Source organism: Anabrus simplex, chromosome 3, assembly GCF_040414725.1.
Source record: "Anabrus simplex isolate iqAnaSimp1 chromosome 3, ASM4041472v1, whole genome shotgun sequence".
NCBI classification, from domain to species: Eukaryota; Metazoa; Arthropoda; class Insecta; order Orthoptera; family Tettigoniidae; genus Anabrus; species Anabrus simplex.
The window spans coordinates 149091764-149118346 of NC_090267.1; the positions used below are offsets into that span (position 1 = coordinate 149091764).

The following is a 26583-nucleotide window of genomic DNA, read 5'->3' on the forward strand; positions in this document are numbered from 1 at the left end:
TATCACTCCATCTTGCCGAGTTGAAAGCATTTTTAACATCTAGAGTCACAAGAAGCGTCAGCTTTCTAGAGTAACGTTTACCCATTTGAGCTCGTTCTGCTGTCTTCACCACTTCCTTCACAGCATCTAGCGTTGAGTGACCTCTGCGAAATCCATGTTGTTGGTCAGATAGGTCGCCAACTAATCGAACTGCTGCTAGTATTCTCGGCTATAGTAGCGTCTCTAAACCTTTCCCGGCAGTGTCCAGCATACATAGAGGTCTGTAACTCCCAGTTTTCCCTTTACTGAGCAGAACTAATCTAGCTATCTTCCAACGAAAGCTAAAAATTCCCGCTTTCAAACAACGATTATACATTCTCAACAGCAGTTGAGGACATGATTTACTGCCACCTTTAGTACTGCTGCTGAAATACCATCTGGTCCAGGGGCTTTCTTATTTCTAAGGGAATCAATCAATCAATTGCTGTTATCAATTCTTCAGATGTAAAAGATGGTACATTATCTAGTTCTTTCTCGGCCTCATCATCAATCCTCTCTGCATCATCAGGGAATAGTGTGTGTACTATTTCTTCCATGGTGCGTGGATCCATGATAGGGCTTGGTAGCATCCCGAATTTCTTCATAACAATTTTATACCCTAATCCCCATGGATTTTCATCCACTTCCTTAGACATTTCCCACCACTTGTCGGCTTTACTCTTTTTAATTGTATTTTGCAGTCTTTTCTTCATAGTCTTATACTCTACTGAGAGAGCTTCATCATTATGTCGTGCTCTTTGTGTCCTTCATCTGAGTCGCAGGCATCATTTCCTCAGCTCAGCAATTTCTTCATTCCACCAATATGCTGGACGCTTGCCTCTCCGTTGTTTGATTCTGGTCATTGATTGATGGTTATGAATTTCATGTTTTTGGTCCGTATTGAACAATATATAAGTAATAATAATAATAACTTAAATGTTTCCACCTTTTCAATACAATATATTCACAAATTTGTGAATATATTGTATTGAAAAGGTGGAAACATTTAAGTTATTATTATTATTACTCTGGTCATTGATGCGTCACATGCTTGCTGAAGGAGTCTCATGGTGTGTTTCACGCATTTATTAGCAATTATGCTTCTTTTGCCTCCGTGACATGTATCCGTCATACAGTTCATTCCATTCTGTATTACTTTATAAAATTTTTCTCTATCCATAGTGGCTATGTTCCATCTTTCTGGCTTGCACGTGGTAATCCTTAGATGCAGAGTCTCTTGAAGTACACGAAAAGTGATGTACTGATGATCGCTTCCAGTATATTCTTCAATTACTTGCCATTCAGTTATCCTAGGCGCAATGTCTTCAGAAGCAAAGGTTACTATGGTATAGTTCCCTGACATCCTGGTCACCAAAAGATTGTCACATTACCAACGTTAATAACCATTAATCCCAATCTAGCGGCCATCTCCATTGTACGCCGCCCTCTAGAATCTGTTTGAGGCATGTTCCATTCAACTGCTTGAGCATTAAAATCACCAGCAACAACTAGGTTAGTGCTCATCTCTTGCAGAGTATCTTCAAGTCCATCTAGTTTCATCTGGAAGTCAGAAATAGCCTCATTCGGGGTAAAATAACAGCTGACAAAATTTACCTTCTCAACTTGGACCCAGACAAACCCATCCCTGCATCCTTGATTTATAACTGAATATTTTCCAAGCTCTGGTACCCATATCGCAGCTGTCCCTAGATTGTCTGGAAACCAACCTGGTTGATCCCTGTCTTGATATTGTTCACTAAGAATCAAGATGTCTGCTCCTATCTCATAGGTCATCTGCGTCAATAGATCATTGGCAGTTAGACTCCTGTGTGTATTGGCTGGAAGGATCTGTACCATTCACCACTGCTTTTTGGCCTTTTCTAGTGCTTCACGAAACACAATACACTTGCCTGAGCGAAGAGCATGATGTCGTTTTGACACTTCAACGCCCATATCTGTGCAAATTATGCATCGTGGATTCGTTTTGCATCCTACTGCCTTGTGACCAGCTTCCCTGTACTTAAAACAGAGTTTATTTATGTCCAATCCTTTACAGTTTCCTGCTTGATGCCCATCTGACAGACATCTAAAGCACCGAGGAACTACGGCCCACCTTCTTACTCTGCAGTATAGCCACCCTACTTTAATTCTGCCTATGTCTAACAACTTTCGTGCCTCACTATCTTTTATCTCCACAATGGTGAGTTTTTGTCCCCTGCTGTTCGGATTTGTGATAGAGACCTTCAATTCTTGATTAAGATTTTCTAATTCTCGTCTTACAGCCTCCTCTATGTCGGAAATAGTGGTGGCACTGTCCACATCCCAAATTTCCTATGTAGTTCTAGGCGTCAAAGCCTTTACTTCACCATCATGTCCAAGAGCATCTTTAAGTGATTTATTAAAATTTTCTGTTCTCCTTTTCCGTGGCCTTATTAAATTCAAGAAGAACAGCTCCAGATATAGTTTTCCTGATCGATCTAATACCAGTGCCACTGTCTTCCGGCTTCATCTTGCTGCGGATATCCTTCACAACATCTGCAAAAGTCTTGCCATTCATTGGTTTAATAAGTACGGCTTCTGGGCGGCTTCTTATAGTTGAATGTTTCCGTTGCTCGTTCTTTTTAACAGTTTCACATACCGGTACCGTACTGGTTCAGGTTGAGTACCTTCATCTTCATCTGTCTTCTTCTGCCTCTGTTCCCTCCTCTTCTTCTTCTTGGATAACGCTATTTCCCATTTAGTTAAGTAAATACATTTCATTATTCGTCCGTATTGAACCAAGATTCTTTATGATCACTACCTTACAACAGCCTGAAGACTTTATTGAATAGTTTTAATACGGTTCTACATAAACATTTTTTAAATGTGTCAAACAGAACTTTTGTTTTTAAGTAGATTGTGGTTTCAGTTTAATTTGGTTTAAATTATGATTATTTAAACCAAATTACATCGAATTTTATCAATTCAAAGTTTAATACTTGCAAGTCTTGGACAATATGGAATTGGAAATAGTATTATTATAACGTGGTTTTAAATCTTCATTATGATTTTTATAATTTGTGTGACGTAGATAAACTTACATATGTTTGCCAATATTTCCAACGTATATCAGCTGATGATGACGCAATATAAAGCGTCGAAACTAGTTCTGATAAAATAAATATACATGTTGTAATTTCATTCATCTTAACAACATTTTAATGTATTGAATAAGGTGGATACGAATTTTTAATAAATTGTAATTACTTCCCATTTATCCTGTTCTACGTTTCTGTTTGGGGTGCTCTGTTCTACCTTCTCTTGAACGGGCAAATCCTTTTGCATTAATGCTCTAGTTGCTTTCCAAGCTTTTCTGTGCGTAGATCCCACATCTAGGGCTTCCTCCAATTTCTTTAAACCTTGCTGAATTTCCATCTTCATATTTTTCTGCTGAATTGCAAGAATACTTTTCAACAGGCCCCTAGTGATTTCCAGTTGTTTTTCCTCTTTTAATATATCCTCCATAATTTGTTGAGTGATATCAAGCCTCAAATTCGTTTTCACATTCTGCTCAATACTACTATTGCATGTATCATGCGTGCACTCAACGTCCGTGATATTGTGGCCATGTTCCATAGATGCTGAATTAAAATCCACAGAGTCACATTGGATTCCAGCTCCCGACATCGTGCCGTATAGGGAGTCAAGCTGGCCGTGACTCAAGTCGCAGTGAAATATCTATTCCCTGTTATTTTCTATGAACGTGATTTCACTAACACACAATATCAATGTCTTAAACTTTACACCCACTACCATAGTTTATCCTATTAAATATTGAAAGCACGTATATTAAATATTACTTATACTCACTTTCCATGTCAATATACAAGTGATTACCAACGAAAGCGCCGATCATTGCATGCACAACAGACTTACTGATCTTGTCACTACCAAGACGTACAACCAATAATAATAATAATAATAATGATAATAATAATAATAATAATAATAATAATAAATAAAAATCGTATGACCTCAGGTACCCTGTGCAGGCATTATATTTTGACAACACCTGGCTGCCTGCTCGTCAATTTTGATGTTCCGTTTTACTCAAGGCGTAATAGATGAGAGAGTAAAACAAATCCCTCTCAAGCATCTATAGCTGAGTTTTAATGAATTTTGTTGGGTGAATCCTAAATGTGTCACCAGAGATCTTTTACATGCCGATGTCATGCAACATGGAGTGTTGAATGGACTTTCTTCCATTCTTCAAAAATCTTACTACGTCTCCCAAGTTTGAACCTGCTATTTCTGGATCTGGAGGCTGACACTCTACCACAGGTCCACAGAGAGTTTTAGCCAGGTGTGAAATCTCCTGAATGCAATCTAACAGCTACAAGGTCTCAACCGTAGAGCCAACTTGCTCATTCAAGCATTAATTAATTGGGAACACATGTTGATTTTCCTTCATAACACAAGAGGCCATCAGTTCAATTCTGAGAATACACGTGAATATAGGAATAAACTTCAGCATTCCATTTCAATGATGGACAGGCTCTACTTAAACGAGGTTTCTTTGTAGAATTTACAAAGAAATTTCCTGGGCCTATATCTTTTATTTTGAAACAGGGTCTATCAAAAAGACTTCTGAACTTAAATCAATGAAGAAATTCAATCCAATTAGAACCCGCATATCTTAATCATTTAGCCCTCAAAAGTTACCAAAATATAATTAGCTGAGGAAGGAAAAGACCAGTCCTAATATTTACCTCGTTTATTGAAGAGATACAGCCTTAGACTAGTAAAGGCTGCGAGAACGAATGTGCTGCTTTTCACACTTGCTAGAGAAATGTAAGCTGACGTATACATGTGAAGTAACAGGAACATAACAACAGAGCTGAGGAGTGTTCCACATAATAATGCACTTAAGTGGTACTGGTCTGAGGAACCTGCTGTCTTCAGGTCACTAAGTATTATAGCTGATGGTAACAATAAGGGAAGCCACACGCCAGGCCCTGCTGACGGTCTGTAAAAAAAAAAAAACACACACATTTAAAAAAATTTAAATTATCAATGATTCATGGTACAGCCTAGTTTGAAATTACTTCAATTCCACCACAGAGTGAACTTTTCTCTCTCATCTCAATTTGTATGCAGCAAAGAAGTTATACAACAGGCTTACACATCATCCTAAGCATGAATTTAACACTGATTCTATATTAGCCAAGTGTACAGGCAATGCATAATTAACAAGAAAAGTCAAAATGGCTGAGCTTGGTAACTACATAATTGTATCATTAGCCTAACACTTTAAATTTTTTAATACTCATAGAACTTAAGATGGAGGACTTTAGAGTATTTAATTTGGTTTCTGAAGTAATAATTTCAACTGGAAACAGTATTTTTTTCATTTGAGGATACTTACCACTGAAGGGTTTGGTGAACAATGAGAGTAACTTTATTCTACCCATATTTTTCAGGAGAGAGAAAAACTGACTTAAAAGTCTTACAAGGTTTCAGCTGGTCTTCTTTCACTATAATAAAGAATCCTCTCACAATTGCCATTATCAATAGTGGCACATATATAAAATGGAGTTCTTGCATCAAATCCCAAAAAGATATGCAAATACTTGAAATATCACATTCTTCTTCTTAGGGTGTCTTGCGTATTACCACAGAGTCTGCTGTTCTGCATGTTAAGTGCCACTTCTGTCCATCAATGTCATCATGAAGGTAGACAGTGGCATGTCGCACATTTTCTTAGCCAATAAATCCACCACTTCTTAGGTTGCTCATGGGAATGAAGGATGTCTATCTGGGTTGAGAGTAAGGTGTGTTGCAGGCAGACTTCTTGTCACAATGTATGACATGGTTATAAATTTCATTATTGGTTCTATATTGAATTAAGATTACATATAATTTACAAAGTTTATTCCACCCACCCAATAATGTACAGTATTGTTGCATTGTTGGATGCGCTTGTGAGAACGGTTGGCTGTTGAGAGAGCTCTTGTATTATTGTAGTGATAAAGTAGTTAAAACCTATTGAAATTGTTTAAATTTTGTGTGTGTTCCATTTAGTGCTATTTGTATATTGGTGTTTAGTGCTTGTTGGTAGAAATTGGGAGTAGCGATATTTATTTGAATTTTATAATAAGTAATTCATTTGGTGTTCAGTAGATTACATTTTCTAGGTTAAGTAGGCTAGCTAGATGTACCTTGTTCGAATTTTAGGTTTAGGAAATACTTTAGGTAATAATATTAACTTTTAGAACAATATTTTTAAATATCTGTGGGTTCGTTCGTATAATACTTACAAAGGCAGATTATCATAAGGAGTTGTAACTCACTGTAACTTCCGCGCAACTTTTCCGATATTTCATATATAGATATCTGTTCAAACTATCATGAAAGTAATAATTTATTAAATTAAATAACACGATTCGCCTGTAAACTTCAATTTAAAAAGAAGTTAAAGAGAATACATGGTATTTTCACTGGATAATTACAGTTCAAGCCCCCGGCGTAGTTGACAGAAGTTATCGTAGACAACCTCTTATTTTTCAGCATTTAAGGACACTTTTATTCTCCATCCCGTGTAATAGGGAAAATAATAGTAATCCACCAGCGGTAAAAATTCATGTAACCACATTTCAGCTGAGAATTGTAGTGTAGGGGTACAGTATATTTAGATAGTATATTCGTGTGAATCTATTAGAGCATAGTACTAATAATAACCTGTCTAAGCATTTAGCTTTGTTCGTAATCTTTGACTACAGAAGTTCTTGCAAATTTCAAACTTGCAATTTTCATTTCTGTTTGTGCTTAGTAGTGACATACAGTACCGGTATTGTAATTAGGATATGTCTGAATGTAGTTTAAACTTATTGTAGTGTAATGTACAGTAGTATACGAGTAATATCTCATTAGAATTTAGCGTGCTTATTTTAGTATTGTAAAATATTTGTGTAGTACCAGTATACTGTAGTAGAGGTATCTGTAGAAACACTCTTACTAAAATTCTGTTGTTGTAATTAGGATAGGATTAATTGCAGTTTAGATTTGTGTAATTCTTGTGTATTCTTTTCGGTATTCAGTAATTAACAGCAGTTTTTAACCTGTTAGGGTGTTGTAGGATAAAAATAGAGTTTGACTAAGTAGTATTGCAGTGTAGTTGTGTACTAATTACCTTATTGTCGTGTGATCTTTGAGTACTATCCCAGACAATATATCCCTCCATTTTTCTTTTGCACGTAAGTTATTTTACTTTTACTTTTATTTTGATTTCTTTCCCGTAAAGAATGGCTAAGGAGTGCAACTGTAGGGACTTTGGGTGTGGTGAGGCATTGAGGGGTATGAGGAAGGAGTTGGAGAGTTTGAGGGATATAATTAGGATTCTCACAGAAGACAGGAAGGAAGATAGGCCTCATCAAATAAAAGTGTACAGGTTACAGTAGGTGCACAAGAGGGAGAGGAAGGAAAGGGCGGAGTTGTAAGAAGACAGGTGGTCTAATGTTCTAAGGGGAAGGAGATTGCAGGCTAAGGGCTCTATTCAGGATCAGAATTCAGGACAGGTGTCTGTGTGAAATTGGTACGAGCCACTCCAGGTAGAGCAACAGAGGGAAGATGAGGAACAGGGAACTGTTACTGAGATGTGTGGAAGTAGGAGGAAGTGAAAAGTATAGCAGAGGATAGGAAAAGACAGGTGGAAGAGGTTCATAGGAAGGAGAAAAGAGAGGAGGAAGTAGCTTCTGCAGCTATCAGGAAAGATAGGGCTGACCAGGAGGGGAGGGGATCAAATGAGGTGGCTAGGGTTGAGGCTCTGGTCATGGGGGATTCCATCGTTAGACATGTGGGGAAAGTGTGTGGAGGAAAGGGAACCAGGGTAGAGTGTTATCCACGAATTAGGTTGAGGCAGAAGTTGAGGAAAGTAGAAGAGAGGGAGGAGGGGAAGGAGAAGATGTTGTCTCATAATGAAAATGGGCTCTGTTGTTGACCTTCCACTTCTGAAGCCAAACTGATTTTCCTGTATCCGATTTTCAACCCTCAACTTCATTCTACTTTCCAGTATCGTTTCCATTATCTTAGCAACATGGGATATTAGAGTAATTCCCCTGTAGTTCTTCAAAACTCTCTTATTGCCTTTCTTGAAAATTGGGATGATTATTCCTTTTTACCAATCCTCAGGGACCTCCTATAATATCGTAAGTCCGTAGTATGGGTTCGGCATTTAAAAAAACCAATGCAGTTTCATCGGCACTGACAATATTGTTCGGTGCGTACAAAATTGATTATATGAGCCAGGCTTTTTCGCCAACTGTCAGCATAGCCGGTGTTCGCAGATTCTGCTTCTCCACACTCTGCCTGCTACGTGATATTATGGCATTCCTTAAAACGATGAAGACAAAAGAATTACAATTTCACTTGAACTTAGCAAATATGAAGCACACTGTAGACACACCGAAGTGCGTGAAAGTACTGCAAGCTACCCCAGCACGTTACGGAAGACGCGTTCTATCATGACGCGGATAAATTTTAAATTTGTATTACTCTGAAAACAACTATTTGTAAAATGTAAAGGCAGGTTTTTTTTGCAAGTTGCTTTACGTCGCAGCGACACAGAAAGGTCTTATTGCGACGATGGGACAGGAAAGGGCTAGGAGTGGGAAGAAAGCAGCCATGGCCTTAATTAAGGTACAGCCCTAGCATTTGCCTGGTGTGAAAATGGGAAACCACGGAAAACCATCTTCAGGGCTGCCGACAGTGGGGTTCGAACCCACTATCTCCTGAATACTGGATACTGGCCGCACTTATGTGACTGCAGCTATCGAGCTTGGTAAAAAAGGCAATTTTGAATTAAAAGTCTGAATTTCGGTAATGGGACAAACATTGTTGTTTGAATTACGAATTAGCTGTATTGCAAATTAAAAAATTTAAATAACATGCAAAACCCATTGTTGTTGTTTGAGTCATCAGTCTACAGACTGGTTTGATGCAGCTCTCCATGCCACCCTATCCTGTGCTAACCTTTTCATTTCTACGTAACTATTGCATCCTACATCTGCTCTAATCTGCTTGTCATATTCATACCTTGGTCTGCCCCTACCGTTCTTACCACCCACACTTCCTTCAAAAACCAACTGAACAAGTCCTGGGTGTCTTAAGATGTGTCCTATCATTCTATCTTTTCTTCTCATCAAATTTAGCCAAATCGATCTCCTCCCACCAATTCGATTCAGTATATCTTCATTCGTGATTCGATCTATCCACCTCACCTTCAGCATTCTTCTGTAACACCACATTTCAAAAGCTTCTATTCTCTTTCTTTCTGAGCTAGTTATCGTCCATGTTTCACTTCCATACAATGCCACGCTCCACACGAAAGTCTTCAAAAACATCTTTCTGATTCCGATATCAATGTTTGAAGTGAGCAAATTTCTTTTCTTAAGAAAGCTCTTCCTTGCTTGTGCTAGTCTGCATTTTATGTCCTCCTTACTTCTGCCATCGTTAGTTATTTTACTCCCCAAGTAACAATATTCATCTACTTCCTTTAAGACTTCATTTCCTAATCTAATGTTTCCTACATCCCCTGCCTTCGTTCGACTGCACTCCATTACTTTTGTTTTGAACTTATTTATTTTCATCTTGTACTCCTTACCCAAGACTTCAATCATACCATTCAGCAACTTCTCCAGATCTTCTGCAGTCTCAGATAAAATAACAATTTCATCGGCAAATCTCAAAGTTTTCATTTCCTCTCCTTGGACTGTAATTCCCTTTCCAAATTTCTCATTGATTTCCTTTACTGCCTGTTCTATGTAAACATTGAAAAGGAGAGGGGACAAACTGCAACCTTGCCTCACTCCTTTCTGGATTGCTGCTGCTTTTTCAAAGCCCTCGATTCTTATCACTGCAGACTGATTTTCATACAGATTGTACATAATTCTTCGTTCTCGGTATCTGATCCCTATCATCTTCAGAATCATAAATAGCTTGGTCCAATCAACATTATTGAATGCCTTTTCTAGATCTACGAATGCCATGTACGTGCGCTTGTCCTTCTTGATTCGATCCTCTAAGATCAGACGTAAAGGCAGGATTGCTTCACGTGTTCCTACATTTCTTCTGAAGCCAAATCGATCTTCTCCCAACTCAGCTTCAACTTGTTTCTCCATTCTTCTGTAAATAATACATGTTAAAATTTTGCAGGCATGAGATACTAAACTAATGGTGCAGTAGTTTTCACACCTGTCAGCACCGGTTTTCTTGGGAATAGGTATAACAATATTCTTCCGAAAATCGGATGGGACTTCTCCTGTCTCATACATCTTGCACACTAAATGAAATAACCTTGCCATGCTGGTTTCTCCTAAGGCAGTCAGTACCTCATATTTCTGGGAATGAGAGCTTCTTCAAATTAGGCAGGATTTTGTATTAATCAATTTTGAATTATCGAGGTTCTACTATAGTACCATAGAGACTTGAGGAAATTTTCAAAAATTAATTATGATCAGTGGAAAATGGGAAATGATAGCATGAACAGCCTAGAAGATGGGTTGAAAGCATTTATTATTGGGGAGTGTGAAAAGAGGCATGTACCTTTAAAAGTGGTAAGAAATGGCAAAGACCCACCACATTATAACAGATAAATAATGAGATTAAGATAGAAATGTAAGTTAGAAACATTTAGGAATGGTTGTGGAATTAAGGGGAGATTGAAGGAATTTACTAGGAAATTGAATTTATCAACGAAGTATGCTAAGGACAATACGATGGCAGTCATAGGAATTGTTTTAAATAAATAAATAAATAAATAAATAAATAAATAAATAAATAAATAAATAAATGGAATGTTATGTATAGCACAGATTTCAGAAAACATTAATGACTGAGGGGAATTCTTATGTGTGTATTTAGCCACCAGTATGTAAAGGTAGTTGGACATAAGGATAATGTTCAGGTAGCAAAGTACTAAAATTTATCTAGGATGATACAAAAAATATTAACAAGATACAAAATTTGAAAGCCAGAAAAGCAGCTGTAATTGATATCTGGAAATATACTAAAGGCAATGGGTTTGGATATAGTACCTTATCTGATCTGTTTATTTAATAACTATTTACATGAAGGAGCTTTATCAGATGAATGGAAAGTTGCTATTGTAGTGCCCTAGTGTAAAAAGGAAAGGGTCTTAGCAGGATTATAACAAGATATAACAGACACTATCTGTAGTACCCATCGCTGATGAGTCAATCACTCAGCATGTGCATGAATCAATTTTTGTCCACCCGTCAGTGGCTTGTCATGACATTTGCGCCTTATAAGTGCCGATGCTATCACACACGGAACAAGTTATCAGTGCCCCTGGAGGACCCAGTGCCTACTAGGCAACAGGCCACATGCTGAACCTAGGAGACTACAATGTTAATCGTTTCTGCAGAACATACTAATGAACATGTCCTGTCAATATGAACTTCCTATCTCTAGTCTTTCAAGGTGTTCTGTTTTATATGAATATGGGTGTACTTACTAGATACTGTAACAGGAGTTGAATCATGGCTGAGAAATGATATAATGGATGCAGAAATTTTCTCATGGAACTTGTGATAATACATATATCACACCCTCGCACTATATGTTGAAATGAGAGATATTATTGTTAGTATTCAAAATATTATTATTATTATTATTATTAATGGTTCATGTTTGTGGGTTACTGTAGTCACGTCCTAGTTCGTGAACCATGGGCAACGGCTGAGTGACCTACTAAGTGGTCCTGAGAGTCGGGATACCAGTTGCTATGGAATGGGAGTGGGCATCTCGGACATATTCTGAGTCGTGGCCCTCCTTGTGCTCAGGCGGCATGGACTAAACAATTCACCGGTGGTCCATAACCCGTTAGAGGAGAGATCCTCACTTGGACTATGTGCAAGTAGGGCAGCATCCTGCTTCATGAATTTACCGAGCTCAGAACACTTTAAGCAAGCCTCGGACCTATGGGAGTAATGGAGTCCCACTCCCATTTGACAGGCGAGGGACTCCTTGGAAACAACTTGGCGAACGAAATGGAATTCGACGGGGAGCTATCAATATTAATGGGGCTTATGGAAGAAAGAAGGTAGAACTGGCTGAGTCAGCAAAGAGGATGCATTTGGATGTGCTAGGAGTAAGTGATATTCGGGTAAGGGGAGATAAGGAGGAAGAGATAGGAGATTATAAGGTGTACTTGACGGGTGTTAGAAAGGGAAGGGCAGAGTCTGGGGTAGGGCTCTTTATCAGGAATACCATTGCACGCAACATAGTTTCTGTTAGGCACGTAAATGAGCGAATGATGTGGGTAGATTTGTCAGTGAGAGGAATTAAGACAAGAATTGTGTCCGTGTATTCACCATGTGAGAGTGCAGATGAGGATGAAGTTGACAAGTTTTATGAAGCATTGAGTGACATCGTGGTCAGGGTCAACAGCAAGGATAGAATAGTGCTAATGGGCGATTTCAATGCGAGAGTTGGGAATAGAACTGAAGGATACGAAAGGGTGATTGGTAAATGTGGGGAAGAGATGGAAGCTAATGGGAATGGGAAGTGTTTGCTGGACTTCTGTGCTAGTATGGGTTTAGCTGTTACAAATACATTCTTCAAGCATAAGGCTATTCACCGCTACACATGGGAGGCTACAGGTACCAGATCCATAATAGACTATATCTTAACAGACTTTGAATTCAGGAAATCTGTTAGGAATGTAAGAGTTTTTCGGGGATTTTTCGATGATACAGGCCACTATCTGATTTGTAGTGAACTAAGTATCTCTAGGCCTAGGGTAGAGAAAGTGAAATCTGTCTGCAAACGAATAAGGGTAGAAAATCTCCAGGACGAGGAAATTAGACAGAAGTTCATGGATATGATTAGTGAGAAGTTTCGAACAGTAGACAGTAAGCAGGTTCAGGATATAGAAAGTGAATGGGTGGCATACAGGGATGCTGTAATAGAAACAGCAAGGGAATGCCTAGGAACAACTATGTGTAAAGATGGGAAAAGGCGAACATCTTGGTGGAATGATGAAGTGAGAGCAGCCTGTAAACGTAAAAAGAAGGCTTATCAGAAATGGCTCCAAACAAGGGCCGAGGCAGACAGGGATTGGTACGTAGATGAAAGAAACAGAGCGAAACAAATAGTTGTTGAATCCAAAAAGAAGTCATGGGAAGATTTTGGTAATAACCTGGAAAGGCTAGGTCAAGCAGCAGGGAAACCTTTCTGGACAGTAATAAAAAATCTTAGGAAGGGTGGGAAAGAGGATTTGTGAAGGATGAAGGTGGCATAATTTTAACAAAGCCAGAAGAAATAAGAAATAGATGGAGAGAATATTTTCAGAAGCTGCTGAACATAAGATCAGATGACAGTCATTCAATGGACGACCAGGAAAGGCAATTAGTTGACGAAGAAATGGATAAAGAAATTACAATGAATGAAATTGAAATGGCAGTAAGAAAGATGAAGAATGGAAAAACTGCTGGAATAGATGAAATTTCAGTGGAGATGACAAAGGCAGCTGGAGCTGTAGGCCTGCAGTGGACATATCGGGTTCTCAGGAATGTCTGGGAGAATAAGGAGGTCCCTGAGGATTGGCAAAAAGGAATAATCATCCCAATTTTCAAGAAAGGTGATAAGAAAGTTTTGAAGAACTACAGGGGAATTACTCTAATATCTCATGTTGCTAAGATAATGGAAAGGATACTGGAAAGTAGAATAAGGTTGAGGGTTGGGAAGCAGATACAGGAAAATCAGTTTGGTTTCAGAAGTGGAAGGTCAACAATAGAGCCCATTTTCATTATGAGACAACTAATGGAAAAACATTGGGAGTACGGGAATGATATGGTGATGACATTCATTGATATTGAAAAGGCATATGACAGTGTCCCTAGGACGAAAGTTTGGGACAGTCTGGTGCAAAAAGGAATTGGACTGGGATTAATAAAAATGATCATGGCATTGTATAAGGAATGTTGTAGTTGCGTGCAAACACAAGTTGGCAGGACAAGTTGGTTCAAAATCACTAGCGGGCTGAGACAGGGAAGTGTTCTATCACCAATCCTGTTTACAATAGTAATGGATGACATCATGAGAACGGCAAAAGCAGCATATGGAGGAAGAGAAATGAACATGATGTTATTTGCAGATGATATTGTGATTTGGGGAGAAGACGACAGGAAGGTTCAAGAACAGTTGAATGTGGTGAATGGGAAGATTGAAGAATGTGGATTGAAAATAAGTGTAGAAAAGAGTAAAACTCTTGTTATGACTAGAGGGGAGAAAGAAGGGAAAGGTCAGATCAGACTTGCAGACAAGCCCTTGGAAGTAGTGGAAACGTTTAAATACCTGGGGAGTGAATTAATGGAGAATGCTCGACTGGATGCTGAGATTAGTGAAAGGATTCAAGCTGGAAGTTGTTTCTATCATAGTGTAAGAAATATGTTATGGGACAAAGATGTGCCAATGGAAGCAAAGGATACTATGTACAAGATGTATTACGTACCCATAACAACTTACGGAGCAGAAACTTAGACAATGACAAAGAAGGATGAGAGTCGAATACAGGCAGCTGAAATGAAATTCTTGAGGAGTATGATACAGAAGAGTAGAAGAGACAAAATAAGGAATGAGAAAATCCGGGAAGAAATTGGAGTGGAAAAAATGAATGATAGAATAGAGAAGAGCCGACTAAGATGGTTTGGGCACATAAAGCGAATGAGCGACGAAAGAATGCCAAAAAAGGTGATGGAAATGCAAATCCAAGGAAGGAGAGGCCGTGGACGACCACGATTGAGATGGAAGGATACCATCCAACGCAGCATTATAGAAAGAAACCTGGACTGGGACACAGTGTTGGAGGAGGAGTGGTGGAAAGACCGAAGAAGGTGGAGAGGAACCATATTTGCCCCTACCCGGCTACAGCTGGATAAAGGGAAATGATGATGATGATGATGATGATGATGACTTTTACCTCCTAAATGATCAGCCTACTTGGAATAATGCCTTTCCTGACAACATAATCACAAATGTACATAAAAATAATCTAATGTATGGGGTCACAGAGCCTCTTGTTTAACCATGAAAGTCTGTGGCTTGTGCCACACCAAGTTTGCCTTGTTTTGCACTGTTCTAACATTGCATTCTTTGGCGATGTCTCAGACATATAAAGCTGTAATATTCCTAAACGTGACATGTAACTCGCTTCTATTAGACAGATGGCACTTCTTGCCATCAGAGATTGATGGAGCATTTCTCTCTTGCTACTCTTTGCCTTTTGCTCTCAGAGAGTCAACAATAACTGGTGTCGAGAAGATGGAAGTGCCAGGCTGTGAAATGACTATACTAAATTTTAAATGGTATTATAAATGGATTTACTATTTGCCCTACACAACTCTCCATCTAGAGTCAATATTCATAATTATATAGAATCATCGGGTTCTATCCTACAAGGTTTAAGGTATTTATATCACTTTTTTGGTTTATCATAGTTATGTTGACATTGGTTTCTGAGATTCTTGTGCTGCAGGCTTTTCATGATTCATTTGCTGCAGACATTATGCATATCTTTCGTTTTGTGCGTCTTTTTCGTACATTTACTCATACGCGAGGGCAGAGGATAATATCGATCTGTGTGAATGAGATGCTTGCTTGTGGTTTTGATTTGAGATTTTTTATTATTTTTCTTCGTGTCTACTACTGGCTGAGCTTGTTTTGGTATTGATTTTGTTTAACGCTAATGCTATGCATTTCATGTTCGACTTGGGCGAGGAGATATGAATATGTCATAACTGCATGCATACTGTTTGACGGTCACGATTGTAACTGGATGAGCCTGGCCTACTATGCGCAATCCAGGGTTACGTTCTGGGTATTTGAATCAAGCTCGGGAGCCTGTGATTTTGCTTGTGATGCTGTACATGTCTCGACAACACTTCCTATTTGGTCCTGTACATTCTGGTCTCTATGCTGTGCAAGCGTTTGTATGGATTGGCTGGTTAGATTTATGTTATTTTCCTGCATCTCACGGGTGTTATTTTTACACCATAATTATTCCTCTTATTACTTTTGCTTTCGGCTTTACTCGCCCGAGTACTTGTTCATTTTAATAGATTTTTCTTTCTGTTTTACTTGTTTAATTGTTAGATAATGATCATTGATCTCGTAACTATGACAACATCTCAGTCTACCTGTTTTGTTTTGTTTTCTTTGCCAGGCTACTTCTCTGTGTTATTGTTTCTGGGGATGCTGTCTCTTTGGAGAAAATTGTTGTGTTCGCATCTTCGAATGTATGACTGGAGTTCAAGTTTAGCATTACTGAATGCTTTGATTGTGTGGCTTTGAAAGTAAATGTTTGTTTGTTTCACGCGTGTCCAACTTCTCACTCTGGAGAAAGGAATGCTTTGTGTCAAGTGTTAATTTATCTTTCCAAGATAGATCTATTTTGATCACTATTGTTAACACATTTTATAATGCCTCTGTTGCAACCTCATTGTTGTTTACAAAGTAGGATTCTGTGGTTTAAAAAAAAATGACTGCGTGCACAATGCTCTTTACGTCTGTAAACACGAGTAACTTTTTCTCTGCATCCCTTATTTCTTTTCCTGTTTGCATATTCATTTGAATTTCATGTTATGTTAATAAATCCTATTCTTGAGATCCCATGCCTTTTCTACTTCCTTTCATAAGTTTAAGAGGCACGAATTCAGTTCCTGGCAGTCTCTATCCTGTTCCAACCAGTCCACGAGGTAAGTATTTTGTGTGCGTTAGGGCTGGGTGAGGTGTTGGCTTAAATTTCCATTTGCAAGTAAGGGAGCATTGGGGCTATCATTGTGGCATCATACACAGCCATTAATACGGCTCAGGGGAGATAGGGTCACCTTCCCTATCCTTCGCCCAAGTAATTCTTGTCTGGTGCATCCACGTTGCGGGGGTGGGTATCCTCCACATCAGTAGGCTGGTGTGCAGGAGAGCCAAAGTTCAGGCAGGGACACAGTTTCACGGGGTATAACGTGGAACCCATGCCCAGGGTTACAGGTGAAAGCCTTAACAGCATCTTGATGATGATGATGATGATGATGATGATTGTTGTTTAAAGGGGCCTAACATCAACGTCATCGGCCCCTAATGGTACAAAATGACACAAAATGAAATGAAAAATTAAAAGCCCAAAAACGTCCACTGACCACAATTTAAAACGCGAGGATGAAGAATGAATGGATGGATATGAATTTAAAATGATCAGTTGGACCGACCCACAGTGCCTCACATGCACAGAAGCTGGCATAGAACAATAGTATTACTGACCAAGGGACTGCTTCTATAGCACAATATTGAACCAATGATACTTGTAGTCGAAAGGAGTCCAAAATGGTATTTAAATAATATATTATTCAGGTCCACCTTTTCAATACAAATTGTACAATGTTTTAAATTACATATATGTTCAGGGCCTAGTTTCGACCTAACAGTAGGTCATCATCAGCCTAAAACATATCAAACACAAATGTATCAAAGAAATTAAACAATGTAAAGAAACAAAGGTCTTAAAAAAGTACATACCATGTAAGATATGAAAATAATTCGAGAGATGCGCTGCACTACGTTCAAAAATAGCTCTATGATAGAGATTCATAAAAAATCCAGTGCGCCATACAACATTAAAAAAGTTGTTTAAGAAAGAGATCCTTAAATTGCTGGTCAAGGATATCAATATAGGCTGGCTCTTTAAATAAAGATGCTGCTTTCATTCAAAGATCAACTGAGCCGAAGTTCTTCTCAAGATGTTCATAAATTCTGTACTCATGACTGCAAAGCATGATGTTAGAAAGTCTCTTCTGTTTTTAGAATCTTGAAGGATGATGATTGTTGCGTGTGAAGGCTTAATACATAACAGTAAATAAAGGTGGTTGGATTTTGCAGTTTAATGTAGACCGTACAGTTGACATTGAATAAATGACATCTAAGATAGAAAGAGTTAAGTTAGGGGGAAAAATATACATAAATGAAATATGCCATATGGGAATTACTTCGCGTTGTAACAAGCTGAGCGGAGCTGGAAATGAAGCGTGAATGAGGAATGGAGAGGGTGAGGTTCAAACAAAGTACAGTGGAACCTTGGACTGCGAGCATAATTCATTCCGGCAACATGCTCGTAATCCAAATCACCCATATATCAAAGCAAATTTTCCCTTAAGAAACTATTGAAACTCGGATGATTCGTCCACATCACAAAAACATTTATTTGCATAACATTTTTAAAACAAAATATAACGTAAAACAATTAAACTGCACTTTACCTTACAATAGAATCATTGTTGGTGTGAGGGAGATGAGAGATGACATGAGAAGAGTTACTGTGTAGCACGAATTTCACTAACGGAATCACTGCTATCGGTTGGCTCATTGGAAGTATTTTCTTTTCGTGCAACTTTAACGAGGAACCTGTCCAATGACTGTTGCTTTTGCCTCTTTTTGAGGATTTCATGAAAATGTGACATTGCATTGTCATTGAACAGATTCATCCACTGTAATCATCTCCTTCTTTCGACCGAATTCCTTTCTTTCTGAGCGTTTCTCAAAAATGTCCTTAAAAAGGCATTGGGTTCTTCCATTTTTTCAGTTTCTGAATTTTGAGTTTTGTAATCTACCACATGATTTTATGGCTGACGGAAGTCTCAAATAGAGACAAAACATGTCCCTAAACAGGCCTATATTTAATATGTTTTTTAATTAAATAGTTCACTTGTAAGGTGATGTGTATTGATTGGGTGGATGAAAACTTAACATGGTTTTTTAGTTTTAACTGTATCAATATGATGAAGTTCGTAAATTGTATTATATCTGGATCCTCCAATAATAGTTTCAACTTCTTCAGTTCTTGTTTCCTCACTGAGATTATTAAGTACTTCCATGAAGTGCTGTTTCCATCTTTCCAATTATAGTGTCTCAGATGTCAAGGCTACTCTGTTTGCATCTCTAAGTGGCTTTTCCCTGGAAAAGTTCCTCCTGAAAGCTTTCTCGTAATGGCATATACTTCTTTGCTGTTACCGACTCTTGCTGCTACTTCTTCCATTCCTTTTTTTTTTTGCTTTCTCTCCACTTGAATGCTCAGAGACTAATAGTGTCAGGGTTGGAAAATAACAAGAGTTGACCAAGGGAGGTCAGATAGGATAAATGAAAGTGAGGAGCCTGGCACAAGCAAGTGGAAGCAATGCCATGACTCAGCTAAAGGCCCCGTGTTTGCCAACCAACATTCCTAAGTTAAGAGCATGTGGGGCCCCATTTAGTCACCTCTTACAACAGGCAGGGGATACCACAGATGTTATATTCTACAGCCCCCACCCACAGGGGGACAAAAGTGAGGAGTGGTCTGAAAGAAAGGGAAGATATTGTAACGTGTTGGCAGGGTAAATAAGTAAATAAATGAGTACAGCAGCTGGTAGCGTCCTATTTCCACGATTTATTAACTAAGCACTCAGATTTACACACACACACACACACAGACAAAAGCCGAGATTACAACTTACACACGTACACGGTCACACGCTTACACTGTCCGCGCGCTCTCTCTCTTAGTTTCTCTTATGTTCCATCTACAATGACACACACACACACACACACACACACACACACACACACACACACACACACACACCGAGTCATCGATTATGTACACTACACTCACTCAGCCACTCGGTCACACTCGCTAGCGCTGTCACGGTCCACAGCCTACACGTCAGTCTCGCAGGTTGGGATAGTATCTACTGTTTACTCAATCCGTCGAGCCCCGTTCGCAGTCTACACACGTCGTCACCCAGTGTACCCTTCTTCGCCACTCCAGAACACCCAAGGTTCTTCTCTAGCAGCCGGCCACAAGAGACTCACACACACACGACGATAGGGGAACAGGAACGAGTCCTCGGCTCCAACAGGCAGATACTTCATCAGGCTGCACTCTCCCAGGCCATCACTGACTGTGCTCCAGCGAACTCAATCTCGCTCTCACTCACTCAGTCCATCTAACTCTCACTGACTGACTCTCCAAGTTACTCCTCTCCTTATATACATGCTCTGGGCCTTCCAGAACAGTCCGGATGCTAGATGTATCCAGGAACCTCGCGAGATAGAAGACTCCAGATTAATCTTTCAGTCGTTTCCGTAGTCCTCTGCTGCGGGACTGCAGGTGGAGGCAAGAGTGGCTGGCCTAGCACTAAAGTGCTGCACGTGATTGGCGCGGCTGAAGTAAGGGGGTGGGCCGAATACGGTGACGAGGTGGGCCCGTAGCAGGTTGGCATGGCGGACACTATAACCATTACAATATTGATGTAATTATATATGGCTGCTCTGATCAAATTTTGAATCTTCTCTCCCAGGATCTAATCAAGGACACCTCAAACATAAAGGAACATGTAGTAGAAATTGTGAAATACTTCTGCATTAATCATTTTGCCAATGCAAAATCTAGGTGTGAAGAAGGACAATAATTAATCCTGCTTCAGGAAGTTGATCCAATGCACCGTCTGCCTGCCTACAATCTTACATTAAAAACTGGTCACTACTTGTGAAAATTATTTTACATTAAAAACTGGCCAATACTTGTGAAGATTTGTGAAGAAAAGAGCCAGGATTCATGATTTCATTAAGAGAAAGGTTAGTGACCTTCAAATAAAGCAAAATGCTGACGAGTTTTAAATGTGTTAAAACCATTAGCACTGTCTCTTGATGTAACCCAAAGAAGTGACTGTACACTTGGACAAGCTGTGAAACTGTGGAAAAAATACTAAAGTATGACTTGGAGGAATTACAAGAGTTACGGAAATTGGCAATTAATGACACAAAAACTAAGATGTTTGAAAAAAGTTATTATCAAGCAATGGCTGCACCACATTTTCTGGCTTTCATTGTTCATTGTATTAATCAACTCAGAATATGTTTTACATCCATCCGAGCATGAATGCACATTTCAATTTGCCCAGGAAAAATAAGAAGGAACTTCATTTCTATCAATACTTGTGCAATATCAAGCAAAATCCGAACCCTTCATTAAAGAAAACAATTATTATTATTTTTTTACAATTGGCCTTACATCTGATATAGGCTATTCTTATTCAACCTCATTTGTATGATCTCTTTCATACTTCTTAGTCTGATTTTAGAGTTGTCTCATTTGTACGAGGGTGGATCAAATATAAACGGGAATTTAAAAAAAAATTATTGCATTAACCATAAAAAAAACACATAAGAGATCACTCTTCTACATAGTGTCCTGCCTTTGATACACATTTTCTCCATTGGATCGGTAAGTGTTTGATGCCGTACTGATAAAAGAAGAGGGATGTGTGCGGAGCCAGTTGCACATGAATTCTTCTACACTTGCATCATCATCGAACCGCTATCCTCCCAGGTTTTACTTGAGTGGTCCAAACAAATAGTAGTTGCAGGGCGACCTGGACCTTACGGAGGGTGTTTCAGAGATGTCCAGTGAATTTCCTCCAGTTTTACCCACGTTAAAGCGGCCTTGCATTGTCATGGAGAGGAAGGACGTTTCGGATCGGTTATCGGCGTCGCTTGTTGCGATACGCATCTTTTGCTTCATCCAAAGGGTGATAGTAATAGGCTGCATTAATTGTCCTTTGTTCGCGAAGAAAATCCACCAGTAAAACGCCTGCGGAGTCCCAGAAAATGGTTGCAAGCACCTTTCCAGCAGATGGGCATTTTGGCCTTGACCGGACCTGCTTCGTCTCTTCGCCGCCACTCCATGCTTGCTTGTTTTGACTCTGGGGTGTAATGATGCACCCAAGTTTCACCACAAATCACAATACGACATAAGGAATCCTCTCCTTCCTCCTCGTAGCGACGCAGGAGTCTCTTACAAACTTTCTGGCGTAAAGATTTTTGTTTCCGGTTGAGGAGACGAGGAACCCACCTGGCAGACAATTTTCTGAAATGGAGTTTATCTCGGATAATGGTCTGAACACCTCCGTAACTTATTCCTATGGCTAAAACAACTAGCGAAATTTTTATTCACCGATCTTCACCAATGTCATAAATGGCAACAATGTTGTCTGCAGTGATGCTTTTCCACGGTCTCCTTTCATGAGGTTCATTTTCTACAGCTTCTCTTCCTGCCACAAATTTTTTAGCCCACTCACACACTCGAGTCCGAGTGTGTTTCTTCCCCAAACTGTGCATTAAGCCGTCCTCTTTTGCAAGAAATATGATGATAATGCGTTGCGCAACAGACATGTGCACTACTTGCTCAATCATGGCATACTGAAGCAGCCCAGCTCTGCACCGTCGTTCGCGCGTGCAAACCCATTCTCACACTCCCCCACCAACATCCTAACAAAGCCCCGCCGCAGAATTATTACGAACAGCAGAGGTACATTCAAATTACCATTTATATTTGATCCACCGTGTATTTTCCTATATTTTCTCTGACACTTCTTAGACAGATTTACTGACGGCATTAAAATTTGTTTGCGCCAGCTGGTCGTCTTATGTTTAATAAAACCTTATACAAAGTGAAATTACATGTTCATTTACTTCAATTTATTAAACTTAAGAAGAAAGCAAGATTATGGAAAAATTACTTCGTCCGGAACGTTTTAAAAAGCACTGACCCAGAATCGTGTAATGTTCAACATGAATCAAAGCATTAGTACAGCATGTTCAAGAACTTCATTTTGCTGTATCAAGTAAGTGACACTGACAAATTACACATATTGATCAACCATGTTTCACCTACTGTTTATGAAATATCAATGAATCCATGAGAGGATTGAATGTCTATAACTGGATTTTCTCTGGTGCTTAAATATCTGCTCGTGGGGAGTTTTATTGGTAGTAGTTCATAGCAGTGATTTGACTGCATGGAGGGCATCATGTACAACTTCTTTCCACTGTAGAATATCCATTCCCCTCGACTTTAAGACGAGTTCTACTGTTTCTCACACAACTCTAACATATTTTTCTGCTTGGTCATTGCCACTTGGATTACCTATATGGAGTCGTCCTGCTCGTTGCCACACCAACAGCCGTGAACAATGTCTTTAATTCTTGGGACATGAATGCAGAGTCTCAATCGGAGTGAACATACGAAGGTAATCCAAATATGGAGAAAAGTTGCTTAAATTTAGAAATAACAGTGGAAGAGGTGACATATGACTCCAGGTCCAATACTTCCTAAGGAAGCATGTCAGGCAATCGAAGAGTGGGCCACTCATGGAAGTCACTCTTCTTGAATCAAATCCAGGGTATGTCCTTCATACATGACATCAAGATGGAAGGGAGACTACTGTTTCGACTAGAGACCTGGCATCATTGCCTTCTCCAATAGACATTTCTGAAGAAAGGGGAGAAGAAAATAATGGAGGAATAACAGATGGACAACATTCTCATGGAAGTCTAGAACATTGTTACTCCCCTTCCTCATTACCCCGGATCTTCAGTTCCAGCTCCAGGCAAGAAGGAATCTCCAGAATCATCGAGGTCAGAAGAAATGGGTTCAACCGCCTCTCCCACTCCTGACCATCTTCCAAGACGGAGCACAAGAACCCACTGCTGTGCTGCCTACCTTAAGGACTATTATTTAGGTGGGGGTGAATGATATATTCTTATTCAACCTCATTTGTATGATCTCTTTGATACTTCTTAATCCGGTTTTAGAGTTGCCTTATTTGTATATTCTCTCTGAAACTTCTTAGTCAGATGTTACTGCTGCCATTAAATTTGTTTAATAAAGTTTAATAAAACCTTATACAAGGTGAAATTACATGTTCATTTACTTCAATGTCGCACCAACACAGACAGGTCTTATAGCGATGATGGGATAGGAAAGACATCAGCAAGTTGCAAATAGACAAAGTTTTGCAACTCTTAACAGCTAGAGCATCATCCGCAGGTATAGAACGTTTGTTTTCTATATTTGCTGTTCATTCGAAGTTAAGAAACAGACTTCATGCAGACAAAGCTTCCAAGGAAGCTATAAATCTGACAAGATGAAGAACTAGTCTAGGTTAACCCTTTCAGACCGTGTACGCACAATTGTGCTGGTTCGTATCTTATTTATGTCTGAACTTATTTGATGTTTTCTTGGGGCTAGACCGGACTGCAGTGCTTGTGCGGGACACGTAGCATGTACTTCAGCTGTTTTTATTTAGTACTTGACCACCAGGAGGCAGGAAGAAGAGTATAAAAATACAGTTCATTAGCAAGATGGCGGGAAGCAGTAATGCCTAAAGTAAGTATTTATTTATTGCATTCATATTAATCTAGAAGCTTTACTGAATATCAGAATATAATCAATGAAGTGTGTAAATTGTGAACTTACAACATCGTATGTAATACCATAAGGTTTTGAATGTTGATACGCACATATGTGCGGGCTAGGTTTCCTTACAGGCAATGCATGCAGGAGTGCTGGGTGCTGTCAAAAAAGAACTGTGAAAGCAAAACTCGTACGCTACATGAGAAATGTAAAATATAAGATTTTAATTGTTTAAAATCGTTCCACACTGCAAAATAGAACATTTGATCATGTACATGTGCATATTCACATTACCGAGTTGAATTTTTTTATTTTTTGCAAGTAGTGAATGAAGTCCTGACACGCACAATTGTGTGGGTTCTGTTTTTCAGCCGATAGTTCTTATTTTGTAAAATAAACTGTAAAAACATGTATTTGAGAGCATTTTAGTAAGTTTTTGATGTTTTGTCACCTCCAGATTTCTTTCAGGTCTGACGACCAGTTGCTGCTGCCAACAGGGCAGTAAAAGCAAAACTCTTCCTCAATGTAGAAAATGTAACGTTTACTTGTTTTTGAACGAAGATTTAACTGTTTTAAATTATTCCCCACTGTAAAATAGAACATTTGATCATGTACATATGTATATTCACATGCACAATTGTGCGGGTGCTTTTTTTGCACATGTTAATTTTTATTTTGTAGAATAAACTAAAAATTTATGTATTTAAGAGCATTTTAGTCAGTTTTTGACATACAAAGAAAAATTCACACCGCCAGTTTTCTTTCAGGTCTGAAAGGGTTAATGACATGTTCTTTGTCATAAATAGCCTGCATAAATTAGGAATAAATCAAGTTGGATCAGATATTCAATCCCCAATGTGACCAGTTAAAAATGCTGTAGGTCATTTCAAACAAAATTATTATGGTTCTTATTCCAGTCAGCAGTCAGGTCAAAATCACATTTTTGCATTTGTGTATGAGATTCTACTGCACTTACACCTTAGCATTTCAGAAATATTCAGTTAATCAAAACCAAGTAAAAGAATAAACTTATAGACAATATAATAAAATTTATTAGTTATTCATGTCAGAGGTACCAATATATACAAGAAAGAGATACTGAATATATGTACTGAATATGAAAATGTACATGAACAAATTAATCATATATACAGTAGTTATGAATGAAGCACTTGAAAAACTTGCATATGAAGTATAACAAATGGAAGAACATACATAAAAATCAAAAAGGAGAAAGCAAGTATTACATGAAAATATCTACACTATATATACATTTACACAAGTTGTAACCAGTATTTGGCTACATTGATGGCATTGTTTGCAGCCAGTGCCAATTCCAACCCTGTATATGAATCTGGGCATAGACGACAGTGCAAGAGATGCCTAGAAGTCTGTTCCTCTCCACATTCGCACAATGAGTTCTCACCATACACGATGCCCCATTTCATAAGATTGTCCTTAGATCTTGCAACGCCGGTCCACAGTCCGTTTAACGACTTCCATATACACCATCCCTCTTCGTGACCAGGTGGCAACTTTTCTTCAATTTCAGCATGTTCCGGATTATCTGTGTACCTTTGTTTCCATAGCTTAACCCTGGCCTTTTCTGGGTCAGAATCAAGTGGAGCAAAAGACTGTAGAAAACTCTTCCTGGACTTCAGTCGAGCTGATGGTGGCTGATGTTCATGAAGGGGATGTGCCGAGATGCTGCAAACCTTTTGTCTCTCGATATTAGTGGCCACCTCACATCTGATATCAGGTGGGGCTATACCTGCAAGTGAATACAACTTCTGTGTGGGTGTTGGTTTTAAACAGGCCTGGGATTAGCCTGCAGGTTTCATTCAAGGCAATGTTGACTTTCTTTGCGTGAGCTGATTTGAACCACACAGGACTAGCATATTCAGCAGCAGAGTAGTACTGTCAGGGGATGGGCACCCCATCCAGAACCAGTTACCTTACGCAATAGGCAGTTTCGTGATGAAACTTTTGCCTTGAGTTTGGTGCAGTGTGTGGTGAAGGTTAGCAAAGGATCCAGGGTAACACCAAGATAAACTGGAGTATTGCTGTGTTCCAACTCCATTCCTTTCCAATTCACACGCAGCTTTCGCGGGGCTTCTTTGTTCTTTAAATGAAAGGCGCACACATTAGTTTTCATTGGGTTTGGCTTTAGGTGATTTTCCTCATAATAATCTGAGAGCATCTTCAAAGCAATAGTAAGATTTTGTTCCACTTGCTCGAAGTTTTTACTCTGAATTGCCAGGGCCAGGTCATCTGCGTACAGGAAGCTCCTT

The 26583-nt window shown here is 39.0% G+C and overlaps 1 protein-coding gene across 3 annotated transcripts in view; it reads right to left on the bottom strand.

The window, feature by feature from the left end:
• Dolk (Dolichol kinase) overlaps positions 1–26583 on the bottom strand; it is a 188672-nt gene that overhangs the window by 158915 nt on the left and 3174 nt on the right. For all 3 annotated transcript variants that reach the window (XM_067142775.2, XM_067142776.2, XM_067142774.2), the window contains exon 2: positions 4767–5023. In XM_067142775.2, coding sequence (XP_066998876.2) covers positions 4767–5023 — 257 coding nt within the window. The remainder of the gene's footprint in view (positions 1–4766; positions 5024–26583) is intronic.